The 24,491-nt window shown below is 55.7% G+C and overlaps 2 protein-coding genes across 5 annotated transcripts in view; both read right to left on the reverse strand.

Moving 5' to 3' along the window:
* The window catches only part of HTR6 (5-hydroxytryptamine receptor 6), a 38,623-nt gene extending 36,155 nt beyond the window's left edge, over positions 1-2,468 (reverse strand). For all 3 annotated transcript variants that reach the window (XM_068171454.1, XM_068171453.1, XM_068171455.1), the window contains exon 1: positions 1,686-2,468. The gene's annotated coding sequence lies outside the window, so the exon portion shown is untranslated. The remainder of the gene's footprint in view (positions 1-1,685) is intronic.
* A 1,786-nt stretch (positions 2,469-4,254) lies between these two features.
* Positions 4,255-18,123, reverse strand: NBL1 (NBL1, DAN family BMP antagonist). 2 transcript variants are annotated; one of them, XM_068212766.1, is made up of 4 exons: positions 18,101-18,123; positions 7,267-7,461; positions 6,969-7,080; positions 4,255-5,497 (listed from the first exon to the last, which is right to left on the reverse strand). In XM_068212766.1, the coding sequence occupies exons 2-4, from the start codon at positions 7,434-7,436 to the stop codon at positions 5,240-5,242; spliced, it is 540 nt and encodes a 179-aa protein (XP_068068867.1). In that variant the 5' UTR covers positions 7,437-7,461; positions 18,101-18,123; the 3' UTR covers positions 4,255-5,239. The 2 variants fall into 2 exon arrangements, with proteins under 2 accessions (XP_068068867.1, XP_068068868.1); XM_068212767.1 differs by lacking the exon at positions 18,101-18,123 and adding an exon at positions 17,283-17,445.
* Between the last annotated feature and the right edge of the window lie 6,368 nt (positions 18,124-24,491).

Below are 24,491 nucleotides of genomic sequence, written 5' to 3' on the forward strand. Positions count from 1 at the left end.
CGGTGGCCAAACCCAGCCAGCATCTCTGAGTTCCAGGCTCCATCCTCCACATTGGGCGCCAAAAAGCAAAATTTTGCAAAGTCAAATGAAAAAACCAGCAAACAGCTGCACACAACAGCCCTGAGGCAGCAGCCAGAGGACTCGCTGGCAGATACTCCAGCAGTCTGCAGCCAGGGATGGAGGAGCACAGACAGGGGAGAGCCTGGCCCCTCTGCTGCTGGGGTATTTGGACTGGGGCAGCCTCGGGGCAGCTCAGCTCCCTGCCTGAGGGGAAATCCTGGATGCACCCACAGCAACCTGCCCTTTAGCAAGTGGAGGCAGCATGTGAGAGGAGCCAGCTCAGAAAACCCTTCTGAGTCTCTGTGCGCTGCTGGGAATTCCACGCTGCCACCTCCACACTCAGGGCACACTCCTCAGGGTGCTGGACAGGGACTGCCTGGGGGTTTTCAATTACCCAGCTGCCCAAAGGTGGGGTTTTCCCAACAAATGGCTGTGACGTCTGTTGGGGGAGACCAGGACTGAGGGCAATGGCTCCAGCACAGACCAGAGCTGAGGGTGTGATCCTGGCACCCACCCTGTGCTCCCAGGGCCAGGCACTGCCAGCTGCTGCCTGTTCCTCCCCAGGTGCCCACTGGAGCTTTCCTTACCACACCTCCCTGGGCAGTTGTGCTGCAGATGTGTGGGTGAGAGCCAGCTGTGCACGCCTCACCCCCAGCCGCCTACCCTGGGACAGAAACCGGCCTCTTTACCACGTCCTGCTTTTCCAATCACCTTTCCAACAAATTTGTTGTGCTTTTCCCAGTGCCTGAATGGGCATTCCAGGCCTGGAAACCATCTGTGAGCAAGGCACGGGGAGGTGGAAGGCAGGGACCCAGCCCAAACACACACAGGATCCCCCCAGGATCTCAGTGTCAGGCTGCCGCTGAGAAGCAGCTGCTGCCGCTTGTGCCAGGACAGGCTCTGCCCTCCCTCTGCTTCACCAGGACCCTCTCCTTGGATGCTCCCAGCCAAACCTCCCTGGTCACCTCAGTGTCACAGTGTGCTGGCAGCAGTCCCAGGGCAGCACACACGTGCAAGGCTCTGATTGCAGCAGGAGGCTTCCTTAGAAAAGCCTTTGCCCCAGGAAAACCTCACCTCCCATCTGTGCTGGGAGCAGAGAGAAACCCCACCGTGAGCCCAGCCTGAGCAGCCTCCCCAGCCAGGAGAAGTGAAGGCAGCAGCACAGATTTATCCCAGCTGGATGCACACTGAGGAAGTGAGGCCACAGTGCAAAGCCAGCCTTCCTTCTCAGCCCTGCTGCACCCCAGCATTAGGAACATCCCAGATTGTCTCCAGAGCTTTTGTTTCTGAGGAGATTGGGTCAGAACCATGGAGTCGTGGGGTGGTGTGGGTGTGGAGGGGTCTTAAAGCTCATTCCATTCCCAAATCCTGCCATGGGCAGGGACACCTTCCACTACCCCAGGCTGCTCCAAGCCCTGTCCAGCCTGGCCTTGGACACTTCCAGGGATCCAGGGGCAGCCACAGCTGCTCTGGGCAGCCTCTTCCCAACATCCACGGCACGTCCTCCACACATGGGAAGTTTTGTACACTTGGTTTGGATGTGTTTGCTGGGGCAGTGAATCTGAACTGATTGAAACAAAATGTGTTAAAAAAAAACATGCCTTAAAATGAAGACCAAATGCTACCATTGTCCCTGCAAAAGCTTCTCTGTGCTGGCAGCTGTCCTGGCCTGTCTGTGCTCTCTCCCTGTGCTGCATTTCTGGATACATCTGCAGGGATCATGGACTCCACCAGCTCTGCTCTCCAGAACCACTAGCAGGGAAAGCAAAACCAGGTTGTCAACAGCCACCCAAGTGTCAACATGGCAAAAAAAAAAAAAGAGTGAGACAGAGAGAGTCAAACTGGGAGCTGAGAGACTTCGGTGAGTCTCCAGGCAGTCCAGAGCTGAACACAGAAACATGCAATCGTGCAATGCTCTCTCGAGATGTCCTTCCAGGCTGTAACTGGGATGGTCCTTGGGTTTGAATTTGGGCAGAGCCTGGCTAACTACCTCGATTTATGGCTTCATCTGCACACCAGCCCTCCACTGCCTGCCTCTGATGGAGCTCAGCTTGTGTGGAATGGATGTGAAGACGTCCTGCTCCAAACTCCTTGAACTGCAGCTCCTGGAGTTTACAGGAACAGCCCCCTGCTAAATCCAGCTCGTTTCCACTGTAACCAGTAAAAGGGCCCCGTGATGATGCTCAGTGATCACCACAGGTTTCTCCACCTTTGCCTGGCTCTCAGATAAAGCTCTCTTGCTTGGGATGACACTTCACAGCCTAAAAACATTACAGCAACACACAGAGCACCTCTAGCCCTGCCAGGCCCTCCCTGGTCAGCCCAGCCCCTCTGCTGTGGCAATTCCTGCCTAATGCAAACCCTCCCCCACTTCCCAAAGCACAGACCTGCTCTCCCAACCTCTGCAGAGTCCCCAGAGCCTCACGGAAGGAGGCAGTGAGAGCTGAGCTCAGTAAGGAGCAGTGAGAGCTGAGCTCAGTAAGGGCAGTGAGAGCTGAGCTCAGTAAGGAGCAGTGAGAGCTGAGCTCAGTAAGAAGCAGTGAGAGCTGAGCTCAGTCAGGAGCAGTGAGAGCTGAGCTCAGTAAGGGCAGTGAGAGCTGAGCTCAGTCAGGAGCAGTGAGAGCTGAGCTCAGTAAGGAGCAGTGAGAGCTGAGCTCAGTAAGAGCACTGAGAGCTGAGCTCAGTAAGGAGCAGTGAGAGCTGAGCTCAGTCAGGAGCAGTGAGAGCTGAGCTCAGTAAGAGCAGTGAGAGCTGAGCTCAGTAAGAGCAGTGAGAGCTGAGCTCAGTAAGGAGCAGTGAGAGCTGAGCTCAGTCAGGAGCAGTGAGAGCTGAGCTCAGTAAGAGCAGTGAGAGCTGAGCTCAGTAAGGAGCAGTGAGAGCTGAGCGCAGTCAGGAGCAGTGAGAGCTGAGCTCAGTAAGAGCAGTGAGAGCTGAGCTCAGTAAAAGCAGTGAGAGCTGAGCTCAGTCAGGAGCAGTGAGAGCTGAGCTCAGTAAGAGCAGTGAGAGCTGAGCTCAGTCAGGAGCAGTGAGAGCTGAGCTCAGTCAGGAGCAGTGAGAGCTGAGCTCAGTAAGAGCAGTGAGAGCTGAGCTCAGTAAGAGCAGTGAGAGCTGAGCTCAGTCAGGAGCAGTGAGAGCTGAGCTCAGTAAAAGCAGTGAGAGCTGAGCTCAGTAAGGAGCAGTGAGAGCTGAGCTCAGTAAAAGCAGTGAGAGCTGAGCTCAGTAAGGAGCAGTGAGAGCTGAGCTCAGTAAAAGCAGTGAGAGCTGAGCTCAGTAAGGAGCAGTGAGAGCTGAGCTCAGTAAGAGCAGTGAGAGCTGAGCTCAGTAAGAGCAGTGAGAGCTGAGCTCAGTCAGGAGCAGTGAGAGCTGAGCTCAGTAAGGAGCAGTGAGAGCTGAGCTCAGTAAGAGCAGTGAGAGCTGAGCTCAGTCAGAGCAGTGAGAGCTGAGCTCAGTAAGAGCAGTGAGAGCTGAGCTCAGTAAGGAGCAGTGAGAGCTGAGCTCAGTCAGGAGCAGTGAGAGCTGAGCTCAGTAAAAGCAGTGAGAGCTGAGCTCAGTAAAAGCAGTGAGAGCTATCTTCTGGTCCAGCACAGCCTCCGGCCCCCCCGGGAGCTGATGGACCTTCCCCAGCGCCGGGCTCAGGCCAAGGAGCATCACTGATCATTCCTGGGGGCACATCCATTCTGCCCTGGCGACAGCAGCGGCAGCAGGAGTTTGCAAGGGCACACGCTGCCCTGCCCCGGGAATGCCCGATCCAAACACCCTTGGGTGCCCGCTGGCTGCAGCCAGGGTGCCCAGCCCCTCCTCCCCCCGAAGCGATGTCCGCTGCTGTCCGAGTTCGCCCTCCGGAGCATGCCGGGGCCCGGGAGCAGCTGATGCCGGGAGCTCGCCGCCCCACGACTGTCACCTAGCGGCGGCAGCGCCGGGAAGGTGGCGCGGTCCCGCAGCATCCCACACACCCCGGACCCACCGCGCCCGGCCGCAGCTGCCGTGCAGGCTCCCCGCGCCACATGCAGCCCATACGCTCAGAATTTGGGCTCGGTTTTCCTTCCAGCAGCTCCGTCCCCTCCTTTTCCCAGCTGGAATGCAGCAGAAAGCTGTGGGAACCACGGCTCTCCCCTGCCCTGGAGCCTCCGGCACCGCTGCCTGTCCTGGCGTCAGCACTGCCAAAAACCAGACAGGCATCGGAGCACTGAGCAGTGGATGTCAGAACTAATTTATTTAAGGAAAAAAACCCCAAAACTTGTCAAAAGGAGGGGGAGGCATTCGATTACAAGCTCTGGAAGCTCTTGTCAGGACAACGCCAAGGAATCAGCTTTGTACAACGGAGAGAGAGAGGGGGGCAGCAGTGGCCGTGCCCACCCCGACCCCCAGCCCTGCCCAAGCACTCCCTGCACAGGGACGTTCCAGCCCTCAGCCCCCTTCTCCCTCCACCACCATGAAAGTGCAGCAGAGAGAGGGGGGACAGGGCTGGAACCTCCCCCTTCAGCTCCTGGCCTTCCCCTGCAGCCCCAAAACGTGAAGCCCCAGCGCTCATGATCCAAGTCCCTCATCCCCAGGGAGCAACGTGGTGGCCCTGGGGACAGCAAGCTAAGGGTTGTCACCACCACAGTTCCCAGTGCCCTCAGGTACAGCCCCAGAGGGCAAAACCCAGCCCAAGAGCCAGCTGGTACAAAGGGCTGGGCTCAGACCAAGATGCAGTGGGTGCCAGGAGCATGTCCATCCTGAGCCCTGTGGGCAGGCAGGGGGAGAGGAGGCAGGAGGGGGGCTGCTGATCCCACCACCCCAGAGAGGTGTGGATCTCTCGTGGGACTGTGGAGAGGCTGCTTCCCTTCCTCCTCCACGCTGGGCGCGAGGAGAACCCAGCAGGACTCAGGGGGCTCCCCCCAGGGCCAGGAGCCTGTGGAGAGCCCCGGGAGCCCGGCCCAGCCCCTGCTCTCAGCCAGAGCCCCTCGTGCCACTCCTCTCAATATATTATTATTATTATTATCATTATGTGCATCCGGGAAGGCCGAGCCCTCGTGTCTCAGCCTGCAGCTCCAGCTCCGCCTGCGCCTCGCAACGTCCCGCGGTGTCGGGGGCGACGCGAGGGCAGCGCTTCGGCAGGAAAGACTCCAGCACCCCCCTCCCTCCCCAAAGCCTGGCCCTGGCCCTCGCACAGCCCTGCCAGGACAGTCCACACGGGTCACTCCTCGCCCTCCTCCTCGTGGTGGTGGTGGTGGCTGGAGGCCGGCGGCTCCTCCAGCTCCTGCTGGTGGTGGGGGTAGTGGTGGGGCGCGGGCCCCTCGTGGGGCATGTTCTCCTCGGCGTTCAGGTACACGTTGAACAGGGCTCCCTCGTGGCTCGGCTCCTTCCCACAGGCCTGGCAGCTGCAGTGCAGGATCTTCTCCACCAGCTTGTCCACCCTGGGGATCTCCTCGTTGCCTGGGCAGTCCAGTGTCACCTGGGCAGCGGGACAAGGGCACAGCGGGTCAGTGCTCAGGCTCCCGTGGTGGGAGGTGTGACCTGCCCCAGACCCTGCAGATTTGGGGTGTTTTAGGCCAGATGTGATGGGTTTCTATCCATGGAAACAAACCCCTGGTCAGTCTGCAAGGTTGGGAGTTCTCTGGGAATGTCTTGTTCCAGACGCTCAGGGAAAATCACAGAATCATCAAGGCTGGAAGAGACCTTCAAACTCATCAAGTCAAACCATCAACCAGCACCACTGTTGTCACCTCTAAACCATGGAATCACTGAATCAGTAAGATTGGAAAGGATCTCCAAAAACATCAAGACTAACCTATGACCTGTCCCACCTTGTCACCCAGCCCAGAGCACTGACTGCCATGTCCAGTCATTCCTTGGACACCTCCAAGGGACAGGGAGTCTGCCACCTCCTTGGGGATTTTTTCCCAAAGCCTGACCACCCTTTCAGTGAGTTGTTTTTTTTTCTTATATCTAATCTGAGCCTCCCGTGGTGCAACCTGAGGCCATTTCCTCTCCTCCTTTCACCTGAGACATGGCAGAAGAGACCAACCCCCACCTCACTCCCACCTCCTCTCAGCACCGACTCCAGCAGGACTCAGCTCCCAGGCACTGCTGGCACTGGAATATTGGTGAGAGAGCAAAGGCCACTTGTCGCCCTGATTTCTTAGGATTTTCTAAAGCCTTCTGAATTTACATTCTTGTAGAGAACTTTCTCACACAACTTTCTGTAAACAACCTATTGTTTTGCATTCTTTCATAGAGGCGGAGAAATTTGATAGACTGGTAGTTTGTCCAGTGTCGTTGGAGAGGTGGCACGTTCACCTTCCAATCCACTGGCACCTTTTGAGAACTGTAAATGATTGGAGTCAGAGGAAATAAATTAGTCTCTTCATGGTGACCAAAGCTGTGGTGCGTCGTTTTTCCTTGTGTCCTCTGGTGACAGCCACCCACAAGAGGTGATGCCAAGCAGCCTGGGTAGTTTGGACTAAACCCTCTCATCATATGTGACCCCAAAGGGAGGCAGAGAGCAGAGCCAGTTCCCTGGGCTCTGGGCTTCTCTTGGACCTAGGTTTATGGCTCTGCCAGGATCAGAGGTGGCACGGAGCTGTGAGGTCTAAGGATGACTGGCTGTGGGAGGAACTTCTGAACATAAAACACAGCCAGATCTCCCAAGGGAGTGCAGGTGGACAAAGGGAGCCGGCGTGTGGATAAGCATAGGGATAAATAATGCAGGGAATGACAAGGGATGGTTCTGCAAATAGAGGACAACGGATCATTCATCAGAGCTTCCAGCAGCTCCTTCCACCCAGGCATCTCAAGACACGGTACAGTCACCTGAGAGATGCCCTGGAAGGAAACTATGAGTGGGAAAAGCCCAGAGAAGGAGAAGGACTGGTTCTGAGGTGGTGTCAGAGCTGGGGCCCCATGGAGCAGAGCAGGATACTCACGATTTCCCACATGGACTGGGCTGGCATGCAGGAGTCACAGTGAACCAGGGACTCTGTGGACTGGGGGAAGGTGTTGGGGACGCTGTAGCTGAAGCACTGTCCCAGACAGGCCCTGCAAAGACAGCAGGAGGGGTGGGGGCTCAGGGGAGGTGCTGCTCTCCCCAGCACAGGCAGAGATTTGACGCTCCCCTGAGACAGAGGCGGGACACTGTGCTGGCCTCTTGTGCGAGCGACAGTCCCCAGAGCCACTCCAGTGCCAGCAGCTGCCTCCAGCCCTGGGCTGAGGGTAGAGCTGTACCTGTTCTGGATGGATTTGGATTCGCAGCCGCTGTGCCCCACGATCTGGGTGATGTTCTTGGCCTCACACCAGGCACTCTTGTCCGGGAAGAGGGCGAGCTTGTTTATGGGCGGTGGAGCGGCCAGGAGCAGCGCTGGGAACAGGGCCCCCACCACGAACCATATCATCATGGCCAGCTCTGCCAAAATCCTACACCTGGACACAGAGAACAAAACGTTAGCAGCAAAGAAAACTGGCAAAGCAGCCCATTTCTCCTACCCCCAGGAAGTTCTTGGTTGTTACAAGCACGGGTCCATCCCCACATCCCCCTCCGCAGCCACTGCCGGGGCCAGGACAGCTCCCAGAACGCTGCCCGGGAGTGGGATGTGCTACGCTGCCTCTTCCCTCTTGCAAACAAGCTCTGGGCAAGTCAGATACCTGTCTTGCTCACCCGAGCTCTGTGCCTGGAACAACAGCAGGCTTTTCCTCATTTCCCACCCAAAGCCGGGCTGGGAGAAGTTCGCAAACCACAAGCGTCACCGCCACGACTCGAGCCAGGCTGGAGACGTCCCACGCCACAAGAATGTTTTTATTTGAGGAAGGAACAAGCTTTCCCGCTGCATTTCTCCCACCTGGGAAGCCAAAGCCGGCCTTGCCGGGGCCCCTCTCCTCCGGGGAGCGCGCAGCAGGTGTCGCTGCAAGGCAGCAGCACGCAGGGGCACGGGGAAACCTCAGCCCGGAGGCTGGAAACCCGCAGGAAAGAACAGGACAGCATTTCTTTGTACGGAGCCACTCAAATTCTGCAAAGGGTTCTTGCGAGGACGGGACAAGGGGCGCTCTTGTCACCAGGACAGACCTCGCTCGCAAGGTTGGTCGGCTTGGAGGTCGCTGCCCACCCCCAGAGAAATCCCCACGAGGTTTCCTGGCTCTGCTCTCCAGCCAAGGTGCCCGGGTTAACACTCCCAAGTCGCTGAGGAAAGGCAGATGGAAAAGCAGCACAGAAACAGGGAAATTTTTTCCTGTGTGGGGTTTGGATGGAGTCATGGTGAAAGGCATTTATACTTCCTAAAATATTTGTTAGAACCATGTTATTTGTTATTTCCTTCTATTTATTTATCCAGACGACGATCCACAGCCCACACTGGAAAGACTCCTGTTGATTCCCATGGCTCCTGGGCCCAGCCCTCTAACACTTGCTGGGAAGGAGAGGAAAAATGCCCTGTTCCTCCAGAGTCCTCATCCACACCATCTGGGCTGCGGCACCATCAGATTTATCTAAATTATTGAGATGACCTCCTAAGCACTCAGGGATTTTAAGGTCGTTATGGGATTTTGCCTGGTTATCCCTCCTCTGAGCTCAAGCTTCTGGATCTGAATCAAGAGACAGAGCAGAAAGATTCTTCTCTGTCTTCCATCCCATGGCACACAGAAAAGAGCATCCTCATTCACAGGATCTCTGGAGGAATCTTGTGGGGACTCTGCTAAATTTCCTCATTTTCTGGTGATGCAAGAACCACAGTGATATAATGCAGCAACACCTGCAAAGCCCTGGCTTCGTAATCCTCCCAGCACTTGTGGGATGTGGATCCCACGGCTCTCCGGTGGGAATACCTGCACAAAGGAGAATTTGCAGGTGTTGGCTGGAGATAAGCAGAGGGTTTTAACTGCTGAGCTTGCCCTGCCACTAATGAGAGTTGTGGGGTTAAATTCGTCTGTCCTGAAGAGGACTCTCGTGCCTGAGGGTTTTTTTCCATTTCAGTGGGGGAACTCTGCAGTTTCTGGAGGATGAACATGGCTAAGTTGCACACACACACACATACACACACACACACACACACACGCGGGTTGCTTTCCGAAACAAGCATCACTCATTCCTCAAATGCCAGCAGCTCTGTGGAGGAATCCTGCTCCCAAAGGCAAGTCCGAGATCAGAGCTGGGATGTGACCCAAAGAGCGATCACAATCCCCCAGGGAACAGCCCAAATTCCTCTGGAGTCAGCTCACAAGTTCACTTCCATATGCCCCATTAGAGAGAAATTCCCTTCTTTTCTAAGAAAGGTGGGGTTTTTCCAGGTTTCTGTGCATCTCTACCCAACTACAAAGAGGCAGAATTCCTGTCTGTGCCGACAAGCCCTGTTTCCTGGGGTCTGTGCTCCTGCAGGGAGGTGTTCCATGGAGGTGTTTCTGCTGTTCAGAGCAGACCCGTTGCCAGAGGCACGAGGGATCCTCTCCAGCATCTGGGCTCCCGTGAAGAAGATGAGTGAGGCTGTGCTCTGCTAAAGCACAGGACCTGGCCTGGATTCAGGAAAGCACTTAAGCATGTGCTGAAGCCTTGTCCTTTCCTGAGCAGGGGTGTGTTTGTAACCAGGGCCCCCACGGCCACCGCCCCTGTGCAAGGGGTGGTGGAAGAGTGGGGAAGTGGGGAATTCCCAGCAGGGGAGGCGGGCACCCCTTTGGAGCCGGAGCAGTTCCAAGTGTCCCCATTCCCCGGGGCACCCTGGCCCCCAGCACTGCCATCCCCCGCTGACCTGCAGCCTTGAACACACCACATCCCCAGCACATGGTGTTTTCCTTCTCCCAGGAATGTCCTGGAACCCGCAGGGCTACTTTTCTAGTAAGTAACGAGGTTTATGCCAGTGCCTAGGAAAACATCTGATGCAGCTGAGTTTGGGAGGGAGCCGGGGCTGGGAGCAGCGTGTCCATAGCTCAAACCAGTCATGCGAACAGAGCTGCCACCAACACCATTCATCTGACAGCAGCCACGGAGACAAAAGCACCGTGTTCCTGCTCCCCCCCTGCCCGGGAAGGGAAGGGAAAAAGGAAGACGAGGCACCCGAGCAGGTTTGCAAACTCCCGACTGAATAAAGGCGTTGAGCACATTCCTCCGTGACAAGCTAAATTACACGTTCAGCCCGAAAGGAACGAGTGTGTTCCCCGGCTGACCCGGCGGGAGCGGCCACTTCCCGGCACACAGGGGCTTCTTTCTCTTCCCCGAACCGAGGCACATTTTTTTCCCCGCTAGTCAAAGCTCTTCAAGCAGAAAGTTCAGCTCAGTTCCGGCAGAGCCACCGGCCCGTGAGGGTCTCCCCCCGCTCCCTCTGCAGGGAGCCGCATGGCAGCTTCCTCGCCATCCCTCCGGCAGCTTTTGGGAAATAAATGACTCAGCCCCTGAACCTGGCACATCCCAGCTCCCGACACAAACAACTTCTCAGCGCGGGCACAGCTGCAGCCTCGAGCTGAGCGGCTCCGGAGCCCTTTTCCAGCCCGTGCCCGAGGAGCCGAGGGGCAGCTGGGTCCAGGGTACCACCCCAGCACCCCCGGGGGTTCTGCCGACAGCTCAGCTGCCCGGCGTGGAGATCTTCTGGTACCACCTCAGATGTTTTGTGTCACCTAGAAGAGCTCCTTCCTCCCATCCCAGCAATCCCAGCACGCTCAGGAGTCGCTCCAGCAGGATAACACCAGCGCCTGGGAGCAGCTGGGAAAATCTCCATGGTTCCATGGGCTGGAGGACAATCACTGGAATTACCTCGGAGGCCACGTTCCCACCATCCAGCCCACAGCTGTTCCCAGACATTTGGAAACCAAACACTTCTGGAGGAAAATAAAACAGATCTAATCAGTTTTAGCCTCTTTTTCCAGTGGGAAGTTTACACCATAACACAAGACAAGCTTGCAGGTGGACATGGGGAACGTTTCACGAGTTGTTTAATGGGTTTGTAGGTATTCTTCTTATCCAGGATCTTGCAATTCTGCCAAATACAGAGAACCAGAAACACAGGTAGGTTGTGCTCACGGCCACACACGAGGCACCGCAGGCCCTGAGAGACAAGAGCCCCCAAAGCTTTACAAACATTGCTGGCCCAAGGCTCCCAGCCTGTGAGCACAGCGCGGAAAGGGGGCCCACTCCGTGCTGCCTGACTCAGGGACACACGAGCTCTCAGCAGAGATGGACAAGGGAAGGTTTCAGCTCCTGGTCTGGGCCAGAGCTGGGATCCCCTCCCCTGTCCTGCCCCCCTGGACACAGGGCTGTCCTTCCTGATGCAGCCAGCTCTGCACCCGGCCGGGCTCTGCCCTCGCTGGGCTGAGATGCCAGGAGTGACCCCAGGCCGGTGTGGGACTGGAGCCACAGCACTCTGCGTGCCACTGGTTATCTGTGCTGTTGGACAAGAGCTGCCACACGGAGCAGAGGAGGGCCCAATGATGCTCTGTGCCTCAGTTTCCCTGGTTGCAAGAGCAGGGGCGGGGGAGCACCAAGTGAGCTGATGGGTGCAGGGAGCGTGGAAAGCACAGGGAGGTGTTTGGAGAGCCCCACTCCCCTGGAGAGAAGCAGCTGCCCGGGCAGGAGGGAGGGCTGGCTGCCAGCAGCCCTCACCCCACGTTCCTCGGTGGAAAGTGCTGGGGGAAGGCACAGGGCAGGTGGGAGCCAGGTGGGGACAGCGTGGGGGGGAGTCACACCGGGACACGGCGCTGCAGGGCAGGGGAGGGAGCTCCGCAAGGACTCGTGTGGGATCTCTCCCGTGTGTGCAGGTGGCCAGGAGAGATCTCACTGCAGGAAATGCTAAAAGGAACATTATTATTGAGGCACCTAAAAGGATGCAAAGGCAGAGTGAAGTGTCTGCTTGGTGGCAACTGGAAAGAAACATCCCAGAAAGACCCAGGGCACGGCTCTCCTCAGGCACAGGATTAGGTCTGTAACTTCTGAACACCACTGGGGACTGGCTGTTAGGAAACTGAACTCAAATAATATTTGCTTACATGGAACAAAACAACTTATAAGCCAGCATTATTAAGAGGAAAAGCTTAAATCTCAACTGCAAAAAATTGAGAAGTCACTGTGTATTGAAAAACATCAAAACAACAGATGTTATTTATTACCTGTTCTTATTAAATACTTCCCCCTTTTTGAAATTTGCATTTAGCTAAAACTTTACAATTTTGTACTGTAGTGACTGTAACAGCCCAAAAGAATCTGGCTGAGGTACGAAATGGGCAGGGGAGAGGGAAGAGAACTCTGCACTGAGAATGTCTGGAGGTAATTCTTCAGGACAGCAGGACTCAAGAGTGCTTAACTGAGCACAGAAATCTCTCCCGAGCTCAGAGCTCCAGCCTTGCTTCACTGAGCTGCAAAATCTGGGGAGAAATTACAAAAAAATAAACAGGCAACTACCACAGGAAGACATTTGATATTTAACAACCACAAGAATCCATCCTAAGAACTTTTTGATAGTGGAGCAAAAGCTGTGTCGTTTCTCATTGTGGACCTGGCTGTGTCTGCTCCTTTCAGAAGCAGATGTTAGAGCTTCCCTTTCTGTAACATATTAATTTCCACTCAAGCATGGCTGGGCAAATCACAGAAATAAAGCAGAAATAAAGAAAAGCAGTGCAGCATTTTTAAAGCTCTCTGCCCTCCCCACATTGGCCAGAATGTGAAAAGATTCTCTTGGTACATTGGGAGTTTTAATCTGGCTTCTCAACCATGCACTGAGCACTCGAGAAACTCATTCTTTGCAGCTGGGAAAAAAAAAAATCCAAGATGCTTTGCCTACAAAAGTGATTGGAAAGCTCTGGACTTGGGCTTAGGATGGGGTCCTGAAGGAGCTCTGCTGGAAAAGGGACCCACTAATGGCCCGTAAGAGAGGTAAGAGTCATATAAACAGTTTCTGGTCATTTATTTCAGTTGCCCAATTTCTTCAGCATTAAGAACAATCATGGCCAGGAAAATGCATCAAAGCTCGGGAACACATCCTGACCCCACACCTCCACTGCCCCTCTTCCTGAAGCACGTGGGGCTCTGCAGCCCCCAAGAGCAGCTGGAGGAGTGGGATGGGAGCAAGGATCAGCTTTGTGGGGAGCTGGAAACCAGCCTGGGACCAGATCAGCTTTGTGGGGAGCTGGAAACCAGCCTGGGACCAGATCAGCTTTGTGGGGAGCTGAGAACCAGCCTGGGACCAGATCAGCTTTGTGGGGAGCTGAGAACCAGCCTGGGACCAGATCAGCTTTGTGGGGAGCTGGAAACCAGCCTGGGACCAGATCAGCTTTGTGGGGAGCTGGAAACCAGCCTGGGACCAGATCAGCTTTGTGGGGAGCTGGAAACCAGCCTGGGACCAGATCAGCTTTGTGGGGAGCTGAGAACCAGCCTGGGACCAGATCAGCTTTGTGGGGAGCTGGAAACCAGCCTGGGACCAGATCAGCTTTGTGGGGAGCTGAGAACCAGCCTGGGACCAGATCAGCTTTGTGGGGAGCTGAGAACCAGCCTGGGACCAGATCAGCTTTGTGGGGAGCTGAGAACCAGCCTGGGACCAGATCAGCTTTGTGGGGAGCTGGAAACCAGCCTGGGACCAGATCAGCTTTGTGGGGAGCTGAGAACCAGCCTGGGACCAGATCAGCTTTGTGGGGAGCTGAGAACCAGCCTGGGACCAGATCAGCTTTGTGGGGAGCTGGAAACCAGCCTGGGGCCAGCCTCCAGCGGCGGCTCTGGGGAGCCTCTGCTCGCCGGGCAGAGGGTCCCGGCTCTGCCCAAGCCCTGCACGGGCCAGGACCGGTCTGGAGCCGTGCCTGGAGCATTCCCAGCCGGGTCGGACCCGGTGCGGCTGATCCGAGCACCGGGCGCTTCCCAGCGCAGCTGGGAGCAGCGTTTCAGCCCGAGGCTCGCTCGCATGCCCGGACCTGAGCGGGGCCCGGCTGCCTCCTGCTTTTCCCTGGAGCGGGCGTTTCCCACGCAGCCGTGCCACGGCCGCGGAGCCGAGAGAGCCAGCCTGGGGCCGAGGGCATCCGGACGTGCAGGAGGGTGGTGGGTGTCCAACAGCTCCTCAGGAAATCCCATGCATGGCAGGGATTGTGCTGCTCTCTCCGACGCTGTCCCTGGGCAGCAGTTTCCCACCCAGCGAGGACAGGGAGGATCTCCTCCTCCTGCAGCACTGTACCCCCATCGGGAGCCCGAGCAGCAGCCCTGGCCCACGGCACCTCCCCGGAGCACCAGGCTCGGTCTCAGAGCGGCAGGAAAGCCCCGGAGCCTGCGGGACAGGTCCCGGCAGCCGCTGGCTGCTCCCCGGCTGGGATCTGCGGGCAGGCACCGGGCACTGCCCCGGGGAGAGCTTCTCCCAGCAGGGCCCGTTCTGCTTTCGCTCAGAGTGAGGTAAACTGGGACCGGCTCCTCCAAATGACTCCACTGGTGCAAATGAGATCAGAATCTGGCACCGCTCGTCTTACTCAAAACAAGCCTAACTGGAACCAGATAAAACCAGTTCCAGTGCAGAGTGGCCACCAGGATGATGATTTTTTTAATTCCTGCAGGCAGCGAGGGGAGCTGTCTGGGATGCCAACCACGCTGGCTTTCGCCTGGCTCGGTCATTCATTACCAAACTTGCATAAAAACCCAGCGCAGCGGGGTTGCGCCTGCAGGATCAGGTTCCCAGCTGCTGGAGCAAGAAGAGGAAAGAGGAAAGGAGAAAAGAGCTTGTGGATGGAGCTGTGGGTCTTTCAGGATCCTCCCTGCTGTCTCCCTCTCCCTTCATACGCGTTCAGGCCATATCTTGGTCACAGCAGCAGAAATTCACTGACCTGATGTGTCTTTGCCCTGTTTTACTCTGCTTCACACCACACGAGCCTCCTCAGTTCTGATGGCACAAATCCAGTGTCTGTGTTATTTACCCATGGCACTGGCCAAAGAAGAAAAACACATGGAAGCGCAAGGCCAGAGGGGTTTGGAGGTGATGTAACAGCCCACGGCCCAGCTGGTATTTCCAGTCGCTACCAGGGCTGACCTCACACTTCACATTTAGACCGTTTCTCCTAAAACTGCAGGATTGGGCCCACAAAGAAATCCCACTGTGACCTGAACAGCACTCCCTTCTCCCCTCTGGACAGGTTGCCTGAGCTCCGTGTCAGAGAAGAAGGAGGCTTAAACCACATCTAAGAGCGACTCGAGCAAGGGCTCCATCCTGACGCCGTTTCCAAGGCTCAGCTCCACAGAGCTGCAATCCTGGCTGGAATGGGGCAGCAGCCCAGCCCAGCCCAGCTCCACAACTGCTGCGCTGGGTGCTGGGCTGTTCGTTCCCACCCTCAGTGCTAATTTATGTCCAGGAAAGCCCTGGCCCCCACGGCCCTCCCTCCCTAAACAGCACTGCGCAAGAAACAAAGGTCCGAAGAACAGCAAGCACAGCCCTGCCAGGGCTAACAGAGGACAGACCACCCCTCACTCTCACTCCAGAACTCCCCCAGAAGATCAATTTTGTCAGCTGTTCAGGTTTTTAAGAGTCTGATTTGAGCGGGTGTGAAGTTTGCCCTCAGCCGTGCTGGACCCCTGTTACTGTGCTCCTTGCTTTGTCACCGGGGATCTCCGAGCCCGTGCAACCACAGAGGAGGCTGGTTTTTTCCAGCAGACTTCAAAACAAAAAGAGCAGGAGCAAGGCCCAAGGACGGAGCAAGAACCCGGCTCTGCCTGCCCCGTGGTCGGATATGGGATCTGGCAGAGGAACTGCTAAAGCTTTAATGGGACCAGCGCGGAGTTTGGGCAGGAATAACTGCCCAGGAGTTTCCTCTGCTCCTTGGGCAGGTTTCCCGTGGCTGCACCAGCTTGATCCACCCTCAGCAATGCCAACGCACGCCGCAAGCAAAGTCACTCCAACACGGGCAGCTCTTCAAGGCTCCTTGAAAAGCACTTTGGCTCAGGGCCCGATCCTGCACCTCCAGAGCACCCAAATTCCCTCCAGCTCCACTGTTTTCCTTGCTCCGGAAAGACGAGCGGGCACTTGGGAAGACTTTGCTCGTTTGCCCTTTTTGTGAGACCGCAAACTCCCCGAGCTGGAATTCAGCGCTGGGAGGTCACGCCAAGAGCCCGGATTCTTCTCAGGGCTGTTTGCAAACACTTGGGATTTTTATACTGAAGGCAAATTCCGTTTCCCATCCTGCGGTTTGCAAATTTGAGGCGAGCAGCCTTTTACGAGATGGGAGACTGCCTTCAAAAGGCAGAAGTGCCCGGTGTATGCAGCTGATTTTTGGCTGGTTGGACACTGCAAAGAAGGCACTGAGTTTTTCAGCTAAAATTACAAGGGAAAATCTGGGTCTCTCCATATTGCTAGGATCTTTCCCACTTGTTTCAGCAGGGTTCAGATTTTTCCCAAAAAAACCCACATGGAAAAGCTATCGTGTCCTAAATCCACAAACATTTCACAGGCTGAATTTTTAATTTTATGGGGTTAATCCTATATGTAAAAGATTGTGGAGTAGCGTGGAGTGGAGCAGAATTTGCTGGTGCTCTCGTAAGAGAAATGTTAGTAGGCAATAAGGGATTGTCCAGATCAACTTTACTGCAGCCCGAAAGCGAGCTAAAGCATGTTCTGTTCCCAAAACCCCTACCAGAGAAAAAGAGAAATCCCCACTGATCTTAAAATGCAGAGACTATTGTATGGAACAAATAAAAATTGCTGCAAATACTGAGACAAGTTGAAATGCTATGTTGAGGTTCAAAAAACAGGTAGGGACATATTGGATATAAGCTTTACAGTAAGTGCCTAAAGTATTTCCATGAAACAAGGATGTAAATTAATCCCCGGGATGAACTTTTCAAGGAACAAAAGTTTACTGCCTTGCCATCGGGAAAACTTCTTTCTTTTATGATCGTTCAACTACCCTGCGTCCGCCGGTGGTGTGGTTAATCGATACTGAGCGTTCCCGTTCTTCCCTCGGCACTTTTGTTTCAAACCCCGACAGGGATGGGAAGGAGGGAAGGAGGGAGGGAAGAACTCTGTACCACAGATGTGCGACCGACACAGCGCGGCTCCCCGGCTCCCGGGCTTTTATTCTACTCGAGCTAAAGCGGCGGTGGAAATAGTTTAACGATTGCAGAGCAGATCCCCCCAAGTCCGCCTCATCTGCAAGCCATTTCTGCCCGTGGCAACATCCTCATCCTCCCGGCCATCCATCACCGGCGGGGGGAGAAGAGAAGCGAGAGGAAAAGAGACGGAAAATCTGGTGCGGGGAAAAAGCAGCAGGTTCGGGGCGGGGGCGGGGGGCGCACAAAGCCAAGGGCTACTCACCAGCCAGGCGACGGCGGGCGCATCCCATGGGGTCCGGGGCCCGGCGGTGCCCGGCGGCTGCCGCATCCCCGGCGCGGCGGGGCGGCCACGGAGGGAGGCGCGGGGCGGGCGGGAGCTGCCGCCTCCCTCCCCCCGGTGCCGGGCTCCGGGCGGTGCCGCCGGCCCCGCCGCTCGCGATTGCACAATCGGGCTGGGAAGGGAGAGGAGGGGAAAGGAGGGAGGGACGGCCGGCGGGAGGAGGGAGCGGCGGCAGCGCCCGCCCGCCCCGCCGGGCTGCGGGCGCAGCGAGAGCCCCGCGGAGAGGAGAGCCGGAACCCCCAGAACCCGGGCACGGAGCTCACCCAGTGACCCGGGCCGTGGAACCCCCGGCAAGTGCTCGAGCTAGCGGGGAGAGCCCGCTGGAAACGCCAGGAGAGCTAAAGGGAATGTCCCAGCACTTGCTCCTGCGGTGGCATAAAGAGTCTGGATTGGGCTCACCGAACGCCAACAACTCTTACTTAAACATAATTCGTGGTAGAGAGTCCGCGGGGCAGAGTCCTGGCTGCAGAAAAGACTTTGGGAAAGTTCTCCAGCACTAGAGATGACGTTTTTCTCTTTTGCTTTTCCTTTCTTTTCCCTTCCCTTTTCTCCTCTTTTTCTTTTTTCTTTCCCTCTTTCCCTTTCCCATTAAAAACAGCCAAACCCCACTCCAGTGAAGCCCCATTCACGGCTATCTTTCAGATAGGACAATTGCTGGAGACCGAAGGGCTCTGTTTCTGTTAAGGCACAATTAATCTAAAGAGGCCCCCACATTAAACACAACCCAAATCGAAAGATACCTGCCAGGCTTGGCTGGGTTTTGCTGGCTGCTGTTGGTGCGAGGATTTGCATAGAGATCAGAGAAGCAGGAAGGGGAGATGGCAAGAAGCAACAGCTGTGCTGGGAGAAGTGCTGGTAGTGCCCTGGCAGCAGCTGTGGGGAGAGGCTTTGGGGCTGGGTGTTTGCTGCCAGTGAAGGAATGGTTTCCTGCTGCCCGGTTCCTTCCAGCTCCAGGAGAATAGGATTTGTAAACAGGGTGGCAAAAATCTGCTTCCAACATCACCTTCTTATCCTGCAAAATGCAACCTACCCAGCCCTGAACTGTACTGCACTGCTCAACTCCAAAAGGGCCAACAAGAGGAACAGCCTCTAGCCATGACCACACACCCAACGGGAGCCAAAAATCTGGTTTCCCAGCATTTTCACCCACCGGAGAACCCAGGCCTTTGAGCAATGCTCTACCTGCTCCCCATGGCCAGCATGACCAGCAGTAAACTCCTGCCCAGGAGGCTACTTTATTCTGAATAATATGAGTGAAATAAGAGACATCTGAGACTTTGAAGAAAGTTCTTGCAAGAAGTAAGATGTAGATGCAACCAGCTACACAGCAACAGACCCAGAACATTATGGTGAAATTCAGCTGACTGTTTGGGGTTCAGTCAGGGATGGGATTTGTGGAATCCTCAGCACTGGGGTGTGATTGCTCTGCAAGGAGCTGTGAGCCAGCCTGCAGTTCATTCACTGCTTCCTACTATTCATCCCTGTTCCACTTCTGTAAACAGCATGAAAGGGAAACAGCAATCTGTGGATCTGGGGGTGGGGAGGCAGGAGGAGCAGGGTTCAGGTTTTCTGGTGTCAGGAGGAACAAGCAGAGGTGCTGTAGGACAGAGCAGCTTGGCTGGGGGATGAAAGAAGCTGCTGAAAGGCTGTCAAAGCCCTGGGCCAAGACTTTTTCCCTCTCCTTGGCAGTGTGATATCACAGCCAGAAGCAGGAGTGATGACCTGATGCCTGCAGATGTCATTTGGACAGACCGAGGCACGGAGCTGAGGCAGCTGCTCTGCAGGGAGGGAGAGCAGGGAGGGAAAGGAGCCGAGCTCGGCAGCCAGCCCCTCTTCCCCAGCCAGGGGCTCAGCCTTCAGCAGCAGCTTTAGGCTCTTGCTCCACACATCACCCCCTTGTTTACCAGCTCCCACTCCCCACAGGCTCAGGGGAGTTTGCTGCCTGCCCCTAAACAGCCGTGCCAAAGCACAGGGATGTTTTCCCACGGCGTGGAGCGAGACACAGCTCCTCACTCTGCCCTCAACAACAGCCCAGTCCATCCTGGTTTTCCACCAGCTACGCACAGGATGTGTGTACAGGATGTTTTGTGCCCAAAACATCCACACGCCCCCCCATGCCTTCCCCTCAGGCCTGTCCCTGTTGCTGGATCACCAAGGCTTTGTGCACTGGGACACAGCAGAAACCCAGGATGTCCCTCCTCACCCACTGTTGCTGTTTTGGGCTGTTGACAAACGCCCACAGCGCCAGGGGCTCCTCGCTTGTCAGGACAAGACCTGGCACTGTGGGCGTGAGAATTAAAAGGGTGGATTTGTAAGTTAAAAATAAAACTATTTCTTTTATTTGTGTCAGTGCAGAGCCCAAAGCCCCCTGCCTGCCCACAGTGGGATGCTCGAAAACACATCGGGGGGAAGGTGGGTGGGAAATGAGTGGGGAGACAGTGTGTGTACCCATGAAGGGCTGCAGGGAGCAGCGTGGGGAGAATGGCCCTGCACATATCCCACAGCTGGGCCTGAGCTCCATCTCTTCCCCCGCTGGTGTTTTGTTCACTATCCCTGAGATAAACCACACGGGGTCCAAGGAAGGGCTCTCAGGGGATAAAGCCCCTTGCATGACCCAGGAGGGATTTGGGCCTGATGTCTGGGTCTGCCATGGACCACCCTGCCCGTGCCAGACCAGCTCCTTTCACCTCTGCATCTGATCTGCAAATGGGTGCAGAATGGCACTGCTGCTCCCTGAAACAAAGACAGCTCCGTATCAGCTCCCTTCTGAGGGAGGTTGGATCAAGGTTGATCAAGGCCAGGCTGGACAGGGCTCGGAGCAGCCTGGTTTAGTGTGAGTGGCCTCCCTGCCCTTGGCAGGGGCTGGAACAAGATGATCTTTAAGGTCTGTGCCAACCCAAGCCATTCTGTGATTCCATTCCATGATTTTCTCAGCAGACCATCACCTGCTGGTGTTAAACTCCAACTTTTTGGTTCCTAAATAACCCAGAAGACATCTCCAAGATACCAGGACCCCAAACTGCTGTGTGTAAGGGCATACACACCCTGGGTGAATGGAGCAGCACTCGTGCCAGAAGAGAGACACAAGGATTTAACAGCTCAAAAAGCTGAGGGATGATTTCCCATCTCCACCTCGGGTAGGTGGAGGGAGCGGACAGTGGTGGCAGGAAGGGTGTCAGGACCACATCCTCTCACCGCTGCTGGCACAAACTCTCACATCTGTGCAGCTCCAGCACCCGGGGCAAGGGAGAATCCAGCCTTACAAGCACGGTTCTTGCTTGGTGAGGTTCCCCCAAAGCCCGTGGGTACAGCAGCCTCTCCCTGCACACACTCACTGAGCTTCACACCCTGCAGGGAGGCAAGGAGAGGCTGGAGGGGAGGTTCAGCCACGGGAGGAATTTGGAGCAGCAGCCTCCATCAGGTTTAGCACCCCAGATTTGAGCTCTGTGCTGAATCCCCTGTGCAGGCAAAGAGGAAAGGCACGAGACCTGGAGGGAATCCGGCTGGCTTGTTGGACTGACCTGGGACAGAGCTGGGGACAGGGCTGGGGACAGAGCTGGGGACAGAGCTGGGGACAGAGCTGGGGACAGGGCTGGGGACAGAGCTGGGGACAGGGCTGGGGACAGAGCTGGGGACAGAACTGGGGACAGAGCTGGGGACAAGAGCTGGGGACAGGGCTGGGGACAGAGCTGGGGACAGAACTGGGGACACAGCTGGGGACAGGGCTGGGGACAGAGCTGGGGACAGAGCTGGGGACAGACCTCGGGACAGGGCTGGGGACAGAGCTGGGGACAGAGCTGGGGACAGAGCTGGGGACAGAGCTGGGGACAGGGCTGGGGACAGAGCTGGGGACAGAGCTGGGGACAGAACTGGGGACAGAGCTGGGGACAGAGCTGGGGACAGAGCTGGGGACAGAGCTGGGGACAGGGCTGGGGACAGAGCTGGGGACAGAGCTGGGGACACAGCTGGGGACAGGGCTGGGGACAGAGCTGGGGACAGAGCTGGGGACAGAGCTGGGGACAGGGCTGGGGACAGAGCTCGGGACAGAGCTGGGGACAGAGCTGGGGACAGAGCTGGGGGCAGAGCTGGGGGCAGAGCTGGGGACAAGAGCTGGGGACAGAGCTGGGGACAGGGCTGGGGACAGAGCTGGGGGCAGACCTCAGGACAGAGCTGGGGACAGATCTCGGGACAGAGCTGGGGACAGGGCTGGGGACAGACCTCAGGACAGAGCTCGGGACAGAGCTCGGGACAGAGCCGGGGACAGGCCTGGCGCAGGGACTGCTCAGGAGTGGAGGAAAAGGATCTCTCCCAGAGCCCATTAGCAGACATCTGGGCTCAGCGAATGGCCTGGAACGCACTGGGCAGCGCGGCGCTCGTCTCCTGCCCAGCCCTGGGAATGCGAGCTCCTGCAGGCTCCGACCCGAGCCAGCTGCTGGATCCCACCAGCGCTGCCGTCCTCGGGGCTGCGGAGAAAGCCCCGTTCCCTCCCCTTGGTCCTGGGATTAGTGGCTTCTCTGTAGTGCCGTGCCAAGGCGTTCTGGGGCCCTGGGGCAGCGGTAAAAACGCTCCCCTGCCATCCCTGCGCAAGTCCAAGCGTGGTTAATGGCTCCATTTTCCACCTTGCCCAGTCACTCCCCACTCCCAGGCACTCCAGGCCCCTCCATCCCTCCCTCCCTTGCTTCCCCAGCAGCTCAGGTCATGCCCAATCCTTCTCGCATTCAGTTCGTGTCTGCAGGGCCAGTTCTGAGCACGCGGAGCTGGGAAAAAGCTGTTGGGCTTCATTTGCAGGTGCCCTCGTCCCTACGAGTTCAAACAGCTTTTTTTTTTTTCTTTCTACTTCAAAAATAGCCAGTTTCCTCCACCTCCATTACAACCAGTTAAATCCCCTCTGATAACCATCTGATTCTCTGCTGCACAACTTCCCCCTGCTGCAATCACTCAGAACCTCTTATTATATTAATTATTTTTCTTGCAGCACTGCCTGAAGGCCCCAGCCAAGCTCAGGCCTCGTCACAATAGGTGCTTGTGTGTGTTCAGAGACAGTTCTGGCACCAAAGCTCCTCCAAACTGTCAACCAGCAGGACAAACTTAGAACATCCACATGTGTGCAGGGAACATTTTGCACATTACTGAAAGGAAACCAGCACCCGCCTGAAACGGGGTGACTCACAGAGCAATACTGCACTGCTCTTGCATGGCAAGAGCCTCATGCACAAACTCTCTGGCCTTGAAGAAAAGCACCCGAAATCAGAGGCCTTAAAGTGCCAGTTTTTCAAAGTCCTGCTACAGCAAGTGTCAGCGTTGTTTAGATTTAGGATGACTGAGAAAAAAGAATATATCTACATTTGTTAGCAGATTAAAGCCCTCAGCTCACAGTCCCACCTTCTAAAATACAAATGCAAATACTATTCTTAAAGTGATAATGTGATTTTCATCATTTAAAGGGTCTGGTTCATAAATTCAGAAATGTGGGAGTCTGAGAAATCTGCTTATTGCCTCCCTCTCCTCCTGCCCTGGAGCAGGATTGGGATTTTTGAGACTATAACTGCAGCTGATGAGGAATAAAATGAAAGTGGCCATGAGTTCTCAGCTTATCACAGCTCTCCTGAACAGGCTGAGACGTCTGTGTTAGACCAACTTTGCATCATTCAGGTTTTAATTTTGGCAGCAGTGGCTGCTGCAGTGCACAACAAGAGTTAAATGTGAAGCCCCAGTGAAATAATTGCAGGCTCATCCGGTGCTTGGAGGAGTCACAGTGACCTTGCCTCTATCTGCCAGCCTACCTCTATTTATACCTAATATGGATATAAAATCCATGACTTTGCAGATAGTAAACTGGAGCCTCCCACAAGCATGTCGCCTGCTAGGATGCTCCCAAAGATTTAAGGGAATTTTTTCTCAGGCCTTAAAAGAACCCAGTGCATTCATTTCCCCTGCCCAGCCTGTGGTGCAAACAGCAGGACGATGTGGGCTTTCCCTGCAGCCATTCCAGTGCACCTCCACTCCTACCCCAATAACCCTCCTGCAGCTCCAGCCCCAGGCTTCCATCCATCATCCAAAGATGTATTTATTGACATATGAAATATCCCATCTCTCGACAGATTATCTAGGGAACCATGTCATCTTCAGAGAGAATTAAACAAAAAATGGGCCCTGTGCCTGGAAAAAGGAGCGAGGGAAGCTCACACCATCAGCCATTCCCTCAAACAAACCCAAGGAAAACAGTCCAAAAGGGAGGAGCTGAGGAACAAAGCAGCAAGGAACAGCACAGAAATAGGTTGTCTTCCCTCTGAGGTCCACACCAGGGACATCTTCCGGGAGTGTCTAACGAGCAGGATCCCCGAGCTAAAAACACTCTGCCTTTAGTTCAGACCAGATTAAGCCATGGGACAGAGACCAGGAATTCTGCAGGCAGCCTTTGTGGCCTTACAAGTTTCAGAGAGTTTATGGCCAACAAACACAGTTGGATCATCTGATCTGAATCCATGTGTGTTACAGTCATTTGATTTCGCCCGGTCACTCCCAGGTGGAGCTCAGTAACTTCCATTTAAGACGTCAGGAGTTGGAAAATCCTCCCGTGGCTCTCCCAGCTCATCCCAGTGTGTAATTCGGTGCCTCACTGCTCATCTGCACGGGTCAAGCCTCGGCCTCCAGCCCTTGCTTCTCACTGTGCCTCTCCCTGCTAGCAGCCATTCCTGCAGTTCCCGGGGTTCCATAATGCCCCCGGCTGTGCCATCTCCAGGTATTACCAGTGGTTGTTGCACCTGGATACTGAACTTCACATTTGACTGGGCCAAAATCTACATTGCTCCACTTTCTTTTGCACTTACACAGCATCCCACCGAATAGCACTTAATTGTCTGCCACCCTTTTATATTTACTTCCAGATAATTAAAATAACAAATACAACCTGCACCATTGCCTGCCCACCCTCACAGGGTAGAATTCCTTCCCAGTGTGCCATCTAACCCTGCCCTCTTGTCCTGGCACTCCAGGCCCTTGCCCACAGTCTCTCTCCATCTTTCCTGCTGGCTCCTTCAGGCACTGGAAGGTCACAGTTAGGTCACCCTGGAGCCTTCTCTTCTCCAGGCTGAACAATCCCAGTTCTCCCAGTGGAGCTGCTCCCTCCCT

The sequence above is a fragment of the Anomalospiza imberbis genome, chromosome 23 (genome assembly GCF_031753505.1).
Source record: "Anomalospiza imberbis isolate Cuckoo-Finch-1a 21T00152 chromosome 23, ASM3175350v1, whole genome shotgun sequence".
Taxonomy (NCBI): domain Eukaryota; kingdom Metazoa; phylum Chordata; class Aves; order Passeriformes; family Viduidae; genus Anomalospiza; species Anomalospiza imberbis.